This window comes from Podarcis muralis, chromosome 12 (genome assembly GCF_964188315.1).
Source record: "Podarcis muralis chromosome 12, rPodMur119.hap1.1, whole genome shotgun sequence".
Lineage (NCBI taxonomy): Eukaryota > Metazoa > Chordata > Lepidosauria > Squamata > Lacertidae > Podarcis > Podarcis muralis.
The window spans coordinates 27,667,316-27,680,908 of NC_135666.1; the positions used below are offsets into that span (position 1 = coordinate 27,667,316).

General features: G+C 38.9%; 1 protein-coding gene across 13 annotated transcripts in view; it reads left to right on the forward strand.

Annotated features, from left to right (window-relative positions):
* The window catches only part of AKAP9 (A-kinase anchoring protein 9), a 100,799-nt gene that overhangs the window by 24,620 nt on the left and 62,586 nt on the right, over nucleotides 1-13,593 (forward strand). For 10 of the 13 annotated variants that reach the window (XM_077936929.1, XM_028750228.2, XM_077936928.1 and 7 more), the window contains 10 exons: nucleotides 148-318; nucleotides 2,627-2,782; nucleotides 3,433-3,630; nucleotides 4,788-7,208; nucleotides 7,705-7,915; nucleotides 8,933-9,012; nucleotides 9,308-9,413; nucleotides 10,345-10,442; nucleotides 11,127-11,229; nucleotides 11,892-12,090. In XM_077936929.1, coding sequence (XP_077793055.1) covers nucleotides 148-318; nucleotides 2,627-2,782; nucleotides 3,433-3,630; nucleotides 4,788-7,208; nucleotides 7,705-7,915; nucleotides 8,933-9,012; nucleotides 9,308-9,413; nucleotides 10,345-10,442; nucleotides 11,127-11,229; nucleotides 11,892-12,090 — 3,743 coding nt within the window. The remainder of the gene's footprint in view (nucleotides 1-147; nucleotides 319-2,626; nucleotides 2,783-3,432; nucleotides 3,631-4,787; nucleotides 7,209-7,704; nucleotides 7,916-8,932; nucleotides 9,013-9,307; nucleotides 9,414-10,344; nucleotides 10,443-11,126; nucleotides 11,230-11,891; nucleotides 12,091-13,593) is intronic. The other 3 variants (XM_028750224.2, XM_028750225.2, XM_028750226.2) reach the window with 1 other exon arrangement.

The window sequence follows — 13,593 nt, forward strand, 5'->3', positions numbered from 1 at the left end:
CTCTTCTTGAGCAAATTATACTAACAAAACAGGTTTCCATAGCAATGTGCTAAAGTGCTATCTGATGAGAAGGAAATGTTTTAAGTATCCTCACCTTGAACAAATTTTATAAAATGCTGAGACGCTAAGGAACTTGGATTGGTTTAGGAAGAAGAATTTGGATTTGGAGAGAATTATTCTGAGCTTGGGATACAGCATTCTATAGCACGACTGGAGATGATGGAGAATGAATTGGCTGGAAAACAGCAAGAGATTGAAGAGCTAAACAGAGAGCTAGAAGAAATGAGGGCAGCATATGGTACAGAAGGATTGCAACAGGTATAATTACCTTACGTTGCTTTCTGCATGCTTTGTGGCCGTACACACAGTCCTTCAGTATTGCTTGTCGTAATTCAAAGGCATTGAATGTGAGAGAGAAGAATGTCAGTGGTGTCCATGTTCATTATCATTTTGCTTTATGAAAGAATACCATATGTCGTAACTCTTTCTATCTCTTTTGGTTTTGTGTTCATGAGTTTTGCTCTTGGCTCTGTGAGTTATAGCAGTAGAAACATTGACCCTCTATTGAAAAGACATGGGGTCGCCTGCCCCCCTTGCAGCCTATTTCTGTGTTTTTATTTTTAAAAAGGACAGTGCCAAAATAGCACTTGTTCCTTCTATTAAACAAGAAGAACCTTGTTACCCGAGTTATACTACAAACAGAATGAAATCACCTGCCTAGTTCTTAAGTAAGGAAAATGACTGCTAAAATTGTGTCTGCCCCATATTATTAAAGGTTCTATGTATGTAATGTGTATATGTGACCATAGTCCACATTGGTTTCTCATCTGTCCCTGCCCACGGTATAGATGGGGGTGACCATGGGAACAGCATGGCTGAGCAATCTGCCCAGTCATGGAATTTTTGTGCATCCATACTGGAACAAGATTTCAGACAGCCATGTAGATTCACTGCTGGGTAATTTGCATGCACGCCATGCACATTTAGATAATTTACATGTGTGTCAATGGGCAATGTACACATGTGCATCTGATTTATAGATGCAGATGTATAGAGTGGCTGGGGCAACCCAGTCATACGGGCGGTGTACAAAAAATAAATTATTATAAATTATTATTTGGCCTTTGGCCTGATGCTTCTGTGCATCAGCTGACAGAGGACAGTGCCAACTGCAAACCAAACAAAATCCGGAGGGGAAGTTCTAAATATGTTGAAGAAAAATATTGTGTCTATTTGCAAACCCACTCCATTCCTAAAAATAGTTTTCATAATGTGTTTTGAGTGTGACAAGTCTTTATCAGTGGCAGTAGTCACTACTTGTTTCCCGAGTGAGGAGCTTCTTTATATTAGGGAGAGTGCTTTACAGTCCAAGCTTTCTGTGCAACCCCTTTCCCTTTGTATCCCCCATAATCCCATCCAAAAAACTATTCCAGAAAGTGTAGAGATAACCTGATGCAGCAAGGAGCAGTGGAAGAGGAACCAGGAGATGGGGAGTGTATTCAAGCACTTGGGAGGTGGGACGTGATTCTTTGGTTCTTGACCATTGTTTGTTCTGATAGGCCAGATAATTCTTATTCTTACCAAGCACCTGGTTTTTTAAAAATACCTTAAATCAAGGAAATGGTATGTGCTGCCTTGGCCCCATTGGAGCCAAAAGGTGGGATAAATATTTGATTAAATAAAAATTAATAAATGAACAGCTTTAGTTGTTTCCTGCATTTAATTGAAGCTGCTTTTGGACCAGATAAATTTAGCTTAGTATTGTACCTTGGGCAAAATTGTCAGTTTTTCATGTTAGCTTGTCTTGTTTTTCCTTTGATACTTTGCTGTTAGATTGTATGCGTGAGCATTCATTTGTGCTTTGCATTGTAGAATTGTACATGGAGATTATTTGGATAGGTTGTGAGCTTTTTGCTTGGTTCTGCAATCTTGAGTTATAGGAAATCTCTGAAAGGATTTCACATTTGCAGATTTTTTTTCTAAGAATAGTTTTTAATGAATGAAAAAAGATCTAGATTTTCAAAACACTGTGTACTGCTGTGCTAATTACTTATCTTAGATGCTCCTTTAGACCATACAACCTTTTACCAGTTTGACTCTAGATCTTACCTTGAAGTGTAAGGTCCATCAAGTTTGACAGGAGGAGAGAGGCTTTGGATCTCTCCTGGAGAAGGTTCCAGTCCTTTCCCAAATCCATTACTGTTCAGTCGCCATTACCTTCATCACTGAGGCCATTGGAACTGGCAGAGCAAAGGGTTGCAACAAGGTCTGCTTTATTTCTGCAATTCTGATGGATGTCCAGTTTTTATTAAACAGATACCGGTAGTTCCAAAATCATCTTCTGGGGAAAAGCTTTAGAATGGGGGACGGGAGAGTTCACTTTAAGCCTCTTTAAGAATAGAACTTTTAAAGGACCATCAAATATTGGTACAGAATCAGATATTCGCCTTTTAAAATGTTAATTAGGGAAACAATATTCCTAGTGAATAAATATGTATTCTTTTACACAATTGTACTTGGAAAGCTAGGCTGGAAACACCAGGAGCAGAATGTATCTTTTAGTGTTTCTCCAGAATAGCTGCTGCTGATATGAACCATGTTAATAGTACAATTTCACCTCCTTTAGTTACAAGAATTTGAGGCTGCTATCAAAAAAAGAGACGACATTATCACACAGCTCACTGCTAATCTGCAACAAGCAAGGAAAGAAAAGGATGAAACAATGAGGGAATTTTTGGAATTGACTGAGCAGAGTCAAAAACTGCAAATTCAGTTTCAACATGTAAGTTATTGGTAACAAAATTTATTAGCCTTGAAGGCAGTGCCAAAATACATAAACGGCAATCTGTCTCTTCTTCCATTGAGAAGTCCTGCTTCTGAAGGATCAGTATGATATATTGATGTCTCCCACTGCCCACCCCCCACACTGTGCAGGGATTAGTCCCAGTGAATAAAGTGGGACTTACTTCAGTGCAAACTATTTGCAATTCTGTTAAAGCTAATAAATTTTGTGGGCTTATTTATGAGGTTGTTCTGAAGGTGTGGCCAATAAATTGGCTTGCCTCATCACACTACAGGTTAACTGCTACAGCTTGGCTTATACATTTTGTTCCTTGTAATTTGGGCACTACGGAAAGAGAATGTATATCTGACATAATGCAACCTTTCTTGGGACAAATAATTTTGTCTCATTGCATCCAAGACAGTTTGCTTCACAAAAATGACCCATAAAAATACAGTGGCAGAAAGGCTGAGTGGGCCCATATTGTACTCCAAGCTTGCAGAGAGTAACAACATTAATTCTCTTAGAATACAACGCATGTGCTGCTTTAATGGAAAAGAAATGAAGAATACTAATTGGCTCCAACCACCATATAATTTGATAATTGTTATTCAAGCAGTTGATCTTTAATAAGTAATTCTGTGTATAAGTTGCAGGCAAGTGAAGCTTTAAGGAACACTAGTCATAGCAGCACGGCTGCTGACTTACTGCAAGCAAAACAGCAGATCCTTGCATATCAGCAACAGCTAGAAGAACAGGAGCAGCTATTGAAGAATTATCAAGTGAAAAATGAAGACTTTGAACTGCAAGTTTCCCTTCTGCAGCAGAGAGTCACTGCCTTCGAAACGGTATATTTCTCATTAAGCTTGTGTTTTTTAGAGGCATGTGGTGATGGTTGAAAAGAGATATAATCTCTTTGCATCAAGTGTATAGGATTATCTAATTGTTACAGCATGCAAACACGGGAACACACTGCGTATTTGTGTGAGTGTTATGAAAAAGTGCTTCCTTTTAGAATTATTGAAAGTATTGTTCTAAACCGCTGTGATATATTTCTATGGTACTGCAGTATATAAATAAGTTGACAACTAAATAAACAAATTAAATATATGCAGCCTCAAAAAAACTGAAATGAATTTGGACCTCTTAGAATATCATATATGGAAGATACATTGATGCTATATAAACGGTCAAGAATTTATCAGTTCTTATGCAAGATTTAAATAATTAACAACCATCAAACCAGTGTTGAACTAGATTTTCATGTTTTTGTGTCTTTTTGTAATATATCAATAATACATGTTGTTTGTGGGGGGGGGGGGGATCTTATAAGATAGATGTGATGCGTATAGTCATGCTAGTTAAATTGTGTGTCGCTCCCGATTACATATAAAAAAGTATGGTGGGGACCAAAGGGAGTCTAATGTTTACATTTAAATGGTTGCGTGGGTAGCTGAACCTTCCTCCACCTTACTTTCACACCTCAGATACTATCACTACTGCTATTTTTCCTCCTCCTCCTTCTGCTCCTGCTCCCAATCTGTTCACCATAAGATTCCTAACCTGGGCCATTTCCAGTATGCTTATTCTTAATATTTATTGGTCATTTTCCTCACAAAAGTGACCCAGAGTGAGATATCAAAACAAGTTGGGAGATGATGCAGGGAAAGGATTCTGCTCATTTCTCTCACTTCCCTCTTCCTGAAGTAAATATTAGATTATCTCCCCACCACACACACACACACACACACACAATGGGACAGGCACATGAACAGTTAATGGCTTTAAGTTAAATTTGATAATGTAAAGTAAAAAGAAGCACATTGTACATACAGTAAGCATCTATTTAAAATAATGTGTATATGCTTTGGAAATCACTCTATATGCTGTCCTCAGAACATGCAGAAAATGGGCCATACCACTTGAAATCATTTTGTTTTGTTTTTATAAAGCAGTAAGTCAAATATGGTAATTCAAGAAATAAAGCAACTTATTTCTATTACAGGAAAAATGCAAAACAGAGGAAGATTTTACTAAGAGGAAACTACGGGAAAAGGAAACAGCTATTGAAGAATTGGAGGCAAAAATTTTAGAAGAGGAAGAAAATATATTTATTCTTCAGAAAAAACTGTCAGCTGCTGAGAAATCACTTGAAGAAGTAAAAGAAGAGATCTTGCAAAAGAATCAAGAGATACAGAATGTGAGAGTAGAATTAAGCAGCTCTAAACAAAAGGAAAGGCAATGTTCTGATGAAATAAAGCAATTAATGGGAGCTGTGGAAGAGCTACAAAAGCGATATCACAAAGATAGCCAGCATGACAATGATACTGTAGAAAGAATAGAACTTGAAGCACAAAGGAGACTTGCAGACCTCAGAGCAGAATTGGAGGAAGTTCATGGGCAGCAGATTGTTCAAATGAAGCAAGAGTTGGTTAGGGAACATACAATGGAGATTGAAAAGCTTCTTGCCCAACAAAAAGCAGATATGGAGAGAACGTTGAGTTTACACTCTGGTAATACTAATGAAGACCAGATCCATTTAATGAATATTGCAATTAACGAGTTGAACCTCATGCTTCAGGAAGCTACTTACCAGAAAGAAAAGGTGAGGCAAGATTTATCACAACAGCTTGAAATATTATCCTCAGAAAAGTCTGCTCTGCAAAATAAAGTTGAAGATCTTTGTCAAGAGCTGGACTTTGCAAGAGAGCAAATTCAGAGAGCCAAGCAGACCATAAATGAGAGAGAATCAAAGTTACATGAAGTAGACCAGTTACAAATCACTACTGCAGAACTAAAAGCACAACTTGCTGCAGCATCTGAGATCAGGGAACAATTAGAAGAGAAACATGAGGCAGAAGTTACAAATTACAAAATAAAACTTGAAATGCTAGAAAGAGAAAAGGATGCAGTTTTGGGCAGGATGGCTGAGTCTCAAGAAGCTGAACTAGAGAGACTGAGGACTCATCTTTTGTTCAGTCATGAAGAAGAGCTATCAAAACTTAGAGATGATCTACAGCAAGAGCACAGAATAAACACTGAAAATCTTAAAGATAATATGATTATGCAATCTAAACAGCAGTTGGATGACTTACAAAACGAAATGAGCAAAAAGATGGAAGCTATGCAATTTGAAAATGAAAACTTAATAGCAAAGCAGAATGAGCTCACATTAGAAATATCAAGGCTAAAAGATTTGCAGGAGTCTATTGTAAATTCTAAATCTGAAGAAATGATGCTTCAGATCCAAGACCTCCAGAAAGAGATAGAAGTGCTTAGACTAGGAGAAAAAGAAAAGGGTACACTTGAGCAGGAAGTTCAGGTGTTACAGCTGAAAACAGAATTATTAGAAAAGCAAATGAAAGAACGTGAGGATAGTCTTCAAGAAAAATGTCGCTTACTTGAAACACAAAACAATTTTCTTGAAGACAAAAGCAATGCTCTGAAAGAGAAGCTAAAGAAGTATGCTATAAAGAATACAGAAGAAAGCTTCACTGATGGCATTAGTTCCGAGTCAGAAGAATTTGATTTGCAAAACAGAATAGACAATCTGATAGCAGAAAACGAGAAACTTGTAAAACAAGATATTGAACTTAAAGAAGAGATTGAGAGGCTACAGAATTCCTTTTCATTTGCTGAGCACAATTACCAGGAACTCCAAAAAACCCATGCTTCTCTACTAAAGGGAAAATTGGATTTAGAAGAGAGCAAGGACAAGCGAGAAGCAGAATATGAAGCCAAGCTCCGGGCTTTGACAGAAGAGATCCAACATTTACAAGGAGATACATCAGTTGTACTGAAAAGTCAAAGTACGATTGTTTGTGGTAAGAGAGAGAAGATCCTAAGATCAGAAACATTTGATGTTGAGGAGGTTGTTGAAAAAGACACAACAGAGCTTATGGAAAAGCTTGAGGTCACTCAGCGTGAGAAGCTAGAACTTTCACTGAGACTTTCTGATCTTTCTGAACAATTGAAATTAAAGAGTAGTCAGATATGCCAATTAAATGAAGAAGTTAGATCTCTAAAACAAGATAAAGAGCACATGTCAGTGAAATGTAAAGAACTAGAAGTGCTAGTTAGCCACAGACTGGAAGAGAATATGAACTCATGTGAACATGAGACAAAATACCCCAATGGGGGGCTACAGACAGGCCACCCCAGAGTTTGTGAACACACAGGCTTTGTTCCTGATTCATACAAAGACTACGACAAAGCTATAAGAGAGGAGAAACTGATCGCAAACCAGAGTGTGGTCCATCATGTTCCAGTGGAAGAGACAATTGAACTATCAATATCAGAGCCAGAATCACTGTTGGATAACTTTCACCAAATGAACGATGGGCTAGCAGGAGGCTCTTCATGTTTGAACCATTTGCAAAGTGAAAGCGAGCTTCAGGAGCAGTTGGATATGCTGAAATCTGAACAGGTATTTATGGTAACCCACACAATTAACATTTCCGCTATGCTATGCTCAGCAGCTAATATGTCTCCGTGTAATCCTATGCATATTTACCCATAAAAAAGTCCTACTGAACTCATTAAAAAGAGTGGCTGTGCTTTGAAACTGAGAACGTTCCCTCTAAATCAATCCAGTCACTATGAAGACTAGTAAAGAGTCAGCATTTTCTGGCAAACTTTACAGCCTTGGGGATAAGTGTGATTTGAATTTTTGCAAAGGAAACATGGTTTCTTAGTATGGTACATAGTGAACAATGGGCAGAGAAGTGGGGCTGGGAGCGTGAGAGATGTGGCAATGTTTAGTGAGAACTTTGGTATTCAGGTGTTTTTTTATTTTGCATGATTGATTGAAGTCTTGTAAAATAAGCTCAAATGCTGATTTGCCGATGTTTTGATGCTACGTTTAAAGCCGTTGATTAGAAAAAAATTATTGATACCCTCATACGATGCCCATCTCTACTTAGAGCGATTTAAAACTGCAGATGGAAGCCCAGCGCATTTGCCTGTCTTTGGTTTACTCGGCTCACGTGGACCAAGTGCGCGAATGCATGGAAAATGAAAAGGAGAATGCGCTTTCTGCTCTTAAAGAAGAGCTCCAGTCTCATCATGCGCAAGAACTGAATGAACTTATGAAAAACCAACTAGATCTTCAGAACGTTAAAAATCAAAACATAGGTAAAGTGGTGAAGTGGAGGAAAATTAGTTTGAAGTTTTAAATATGAGGCAGTACTTTTGTATTAGTAGTTGGTTTTAGTTTGGCAGCAGTAGACCATTGCATACATTATTATGGTGCTCATGATGTAGCACGTAAAGCAGGTTTTTGGTGTCTTCTTATTTTAATTTTGTGATTTCTGATTTAACATTTGTATCCGGTTTAAACAGATTGACCTTAAAAAGCAATGCTATAGTTTGTTTGTTTTTTACATAAGATGCTAAGGTATACAAATGCAGAACTCTGACTCCCAATCTGAGGCAGGCATTTGGTTTAGCAAATTCCAACCAGCAGATTATCTCAAGATTTTACTTTGTGCAAAGCGGTTGGTTTAATAATAATAATAATAATAATAATAATAATAATAATAATAATAATTTATTATTTATACCCCGCCCATCTGGCTGGGCTTCCCCAGCCACTCTGGGCGGCTTCCAAAAGAATATTAAAATACTATAATACATCAAACATTAAAAGCTTCCTGAAACAGGGCTGCCTTCAGATGTCTTCTAAAAGCCTGGTAGTAGTTGTTCTCTTTGACATCTGGTGGGAGGGTGTTCCACAGGGAAGGCGCCACTACCGAGAAGGCCCTCTGCCTGGTTCCCTGTAACCCTGTGGTTTATTCTTTCTGCTTCTTCTCATGAGTGAGAAAGGTTATCATGTGGGATTTGGTTGCTCCTTAGGAAATGCCAAACTTCAGAAGAAGTATCTAGGTGCCCAACATTGAGAGGCTTCAATTCATTTCCTGCCTTTGCTTGGAGGCATCTCTATGTTTCTTTGACCCTCCACTGTTGTCTTCTAATTTCACTGGTTGTTGACTGTAATAAATCATTCAACTGATTGCTCTGCTTTGTATTTTAAATTTTATTATAGCGTACAGATAAAACAGACCCAAATATCTGTCTTTATTGTCTCCCTTTCTCAAAATTTTGGAAAGCATTCTAAAATAAATAATTTTCAGTGATGGTTTATCTTCACAGATGAAGAAGGCCAGTCTCCATGGGTGCATCTAGAAAGGCTTAGCAAAACAGTAGCTGAAGAATGTTCTAAGCTCACTCAGGTGAGAAGCATTTTACCACAGGATACTTGCAAATCCTGTGTTCTTTCATCTATTAAAATTAAACCAAAAGTTCTTTTATTGTGTGCACTTGTGGATCCCTACATCTCACATGAGAACGATATGGGCGAATCTCTTAGGATTGTTGAATTGTGGATCTACCTCTTGCTAAATTCTCTTCATGCCCATTTTAGGAGGAAGAATCAAGGTGTTATAATGGTTTTATTGACCTCGTCCTGTTTGCTTGATACAGTCAGATGCAATGGGAATATGTTTAACTTTCTTCCTTTGTTTGTAGTCCCTTTGCAGCGTTCAACTTGAAAATGTTTCACCTGCTGTTGAATCTGGTGCTGGGGAGAGAGAACAATCGAACTCAGTGTTAATATCAAGAGCAGAAGCCCAAGGTAACAAAAAACACAAATCTTACTTTTATAGCCCTGTCTTTTATCTCCTTGGTAGCAGTTGTAAACATAGAAATGCTGCTTTTATATGAGGAGCAACTTGGAGCTGAAGCTAGCACTGGCAGGATCATAGCATGGCTGGAAAAGCTAGAGAAATCTCTTTACCAGAGTTCAGCATGGCAGTGGATGGCACAGGAGCAATTGGAGCAGTGATATTCTGGCAGAATGTTAGCTTTCTAGATTGGATTCAGGAAGCCTTGGAGGCTGTAGCTGTGGGCCAAGGGGCTAGAAAGAGGCTTGAGCAGTCTAAAGGGAGACTCAAGACAGTGGACTTAGGAAAGGGTTCTGTGACCATGAGAATTCTACAGCAAGTTAAAAATTGTTATGGTCCAATGGGAAAAGTAAGCAGCTTGACTCCATGGTAAAATACTTGGGGTGAATCATCAGAGCTGCTTGAGAGAATAAAAAAGAGAGGTGAAACTGAGCCAAGCTCACTGGAAAAGAGGGGATATTAGAATTGGAGGGACAGAAGTCTGAGCTGCAGGACCAACAGCACGGTCGGTCATGGGAATATTTTTTTAAAGTCTCTTTAACATTTAGCAAGTAACTGAAACCAAGTCCAAGATTTTGCTCCATAATACTTTAAAACCTAACAGGGACAGTAAAAACAAAAAATGATATTTAGGAAACAATTTAATGGCTATGGTGTGCTAGGATTATTTCCCCTTTGCAATAAGTTGCTTGTAGAGAATATGCCACATTTGGCTGATTAAAGAGGAGAAAAATCATCATCTGTGGCAAGGTAAAAAGGATATACTACATTTTCCAAGAACATAGCAGTAGAATGCTGTTTAATGTAATGTTTGTAGAAAGAAAAGAAATGAATACACAAGAGCAACACAATAATTGTGTTTAATTGATTCTCTGCCTTTAGCTTTGCAAGGAACCCTGCAAATTCTTCTGAGCAAGATAACAGAAGAGTATCACAGATTACTGGACTATCATTCAAAGTTTGTGAAAGACAGAAAAAAGGTAGGTTGCTTTTTGCTTGTATCCTAGACATTAAGGAGCGAGCCGCTTTTCTGAGTTACACATGCATAACACTGCATTGTAAATATCACTGATGGTAAGGGAAGTACTTATTCCCATAGTGCATAGTTAAACTATGGCACTTGCTTCCAGTGGTGATGGTCACCAGCTTGGATGGCTTTAAGGAGAATGAAACAAGGCAATTAATGGCTAATGCTGATGAATACTACATTATATTTCCGTTTATGGGAGGCAGTATGCCTCTGTATACCAGGTGCTGTGAACCACCTGGGGAAATGTGCTGTTGCACATAGGTGCTGCTTGCGGGATTCTCACAGGAATCTGGTTGACAACTGACAACAGGCTGCTGAGCTAGATGCATCTTCTCTTATGTTATTTAAGGATAGAATATATATTTTTGGAAACTCAATGAGGCTTACTTCTGAGTATACATTCATAGAAATGAAGGCACCCAAGACTGTTGACATAATAACTTAAGCACAACCAAAGAGCTATGAGTTAGATATATATACATTTCAGTGGCAATATAGTTTTATCACAACTTTGAAACTGTCCACATTTATGCAGAATTCAGCAGGATATACAAAAAGTAAAATGTTAGCAGCAATTTTAGAAAGAAAGTTAATGTTCCATGTCTCCCATTTGGTTCTATTTAATTTTCTCCAGCTTGAAGAGCAAGAGGCATCATTTGCAGAATACAATGGAAAAGAAAGCAACTGTCTTCAACAGAGTGTAGAATGTTTACCTACTCCGTCACAGGATCTTGCTGGTAAAGATATACATTTAAAGTCAAATTAGAAGATCTGTGTAATATAAGCAAACAAATCCATTTAAGTCGGTTACAAAGCCACAGACCCTTCCCATATTGGGCAAATCTCAAAATGTACATGGGGTGGGGGGAACATTGAAGAACTTCTAGAGTGAATAAACTTGGCTAGTGCTTTGGGGGTGTGGAATGAAAAAATAACGCTGACAACTCATGTGAAATATGGAGGTACCATTTTGATCTGGGTACTGCATGTATGCTAGTTGAGGAGCAAGAATGGGGAGAAAAGAAAGCTCTCCCCACAACTGAAGACCAGGGGCCACTTTCTTCTGAAGGTACCTCTGTACAACTTGAACTGACCTGAATCTGGGCTTGATTCAGTATCTTTCTACCTTTAGAACATGCCCTGACACTGCTGGTAGTGCTGGCCCATCTTGATGAAGGCCCCACTCAGTTATAATTGTCGGGTTGAGAATCCTGAAAGTCGGATGCTAGTGAGAAGCTCACGTGAATTCCTAAACCCTTTGGAGTGATTGCTAGTACCGCCCCAAACAAATTGTATTCATTGTAAAAGGAAATGTTGCTCTGATATCATTGCTTCCCCACCTCCCCACCCCGGTTGATGATATGTTTAGAATTATTGTTTATGATTTGTTCATACATAGATCTTAAAGTGAGGTCACCCTGTTGGGAAGACATGGATAACTTTAAAACTCGACTTGAAGAACAACATGCTCAGGAAGTGAAGCGCCTCAGATCATATTTCCATCAGCAGTTGAAAGAAACTGAGGAAAGATATACTGCAGAGATAGTCCACTTACAAAGCAGACTCCAAGATGCCAGTGTGGCTTCTGATTGCTTCAGGTACCTATAACAGAGATCACACAAGCAATTTTGTTCCATAGCTAAAAATGAGTTTGCTCCCCACCACCATTTTGGTATATGACGGGGGCGTTTTGCTTTCTCCTCAAGGATTTTCCCATTTGCAACCATATTGTCTTATAAGCAAAAGAAAATGTGATGGTTTCTTCACCTGTATAGGAACAGTGAACAGAGACTGCTGTTGGGAGAATGACAGTGCAGGCTGCCCCCACCACTTCAGACCATGGTTTCTGAATGATTTGTGAAGGGGTGTGTGCCATGACGTGGTTTGTAGAACAAAGGTTTTGCAGGCAGAAAGTCCCAGTTCAGTCTCTGGCATCTCCTGTCTGAAACTCTGCAACCCTTCAATACCACTGCTGAGGACTTGGAAACAACTGGAATCAGATAAACCCAAACTCTGAAAAGTAAATCTTTCCAGTCTAAGATTCACTCAATATCATATTACTATGGTTATTATTTTAAATTTCTTGCCCACCCTTCATCATGAGGTCCTACAGGCCAGGTTACAATTTAAAACTATGATATTCAAATCAGTTTCTAGTAGATTAGGAATAGAATTCCCAGGGGTCCAGGAACACCCTATTCAGGGAAACTACAGGGACATAGAACACTGTTGAACACCAAGGCAGAACATTAGTACATCAAATTCAATGTTGTGCAATGCAAATTGAACACAAATTGTTGTAACCTGCCCTGTGGGACCTCATGGTGAAGGATGGGTAAGAAATTTAAAATAATGATGATGATGATAGTAATAATAATATGATATTGAAAGTCTGGGTTTATCTGACTCCACTTGTTTTCAAATCCTCAGCAGTGGTATTGCTTAGCCTGAGAATCAAGAAGGTACAAGAACATGAGGGAGATAATCATGGTTTCCCTGCTCCACAAAACAGCTGATAACCAGAACAAGTACAATGCCATTACTATCATTGTTGCATGTTGATCATAGAGAAAAGGAGCACTGGGGGAAATTTTAAATATCACTCCTACCCAGACTCTGAGCCTTTAAGAACTGCAGAGTGATAATGAATGAGGCATGAGAGAGATCATCTGCTGCAGGGTGAGTCCTGGCCCTGGGGAAATTGAAAACACCTGGTTTCCAGCTTCCGCAGGATCTAGAGAAACAGCAGGAACATAAAAGCACAAGGGATGTGGCTGAATATCAACAACAAACACCAGTCCCTCCCTCGTGTGTCTTTGCTGCTTGAGCACTAAAGAGCTGTGGCAGAGAGTGTGGATGTGAGAGATCATCTGCAAAGCAGAATGCAGCAGTTGGGATAGCAGGGAAAACCTTCATACTATCAAGCCCCTGGTCTTCTCTAGGTGCCGCAGTATGAGACAAGGATGAGGGTACCATGTACTATTTTAGCATGAAGGGAGGAGACGAGGCAAATATACTAGTGCGCCTCTTCCCGGTAAGAAAGGGGGAATCGGTTTGGTTAACTGGAGGCGCCCTGACAAGCATGTGAGCAGCTTGTTTAT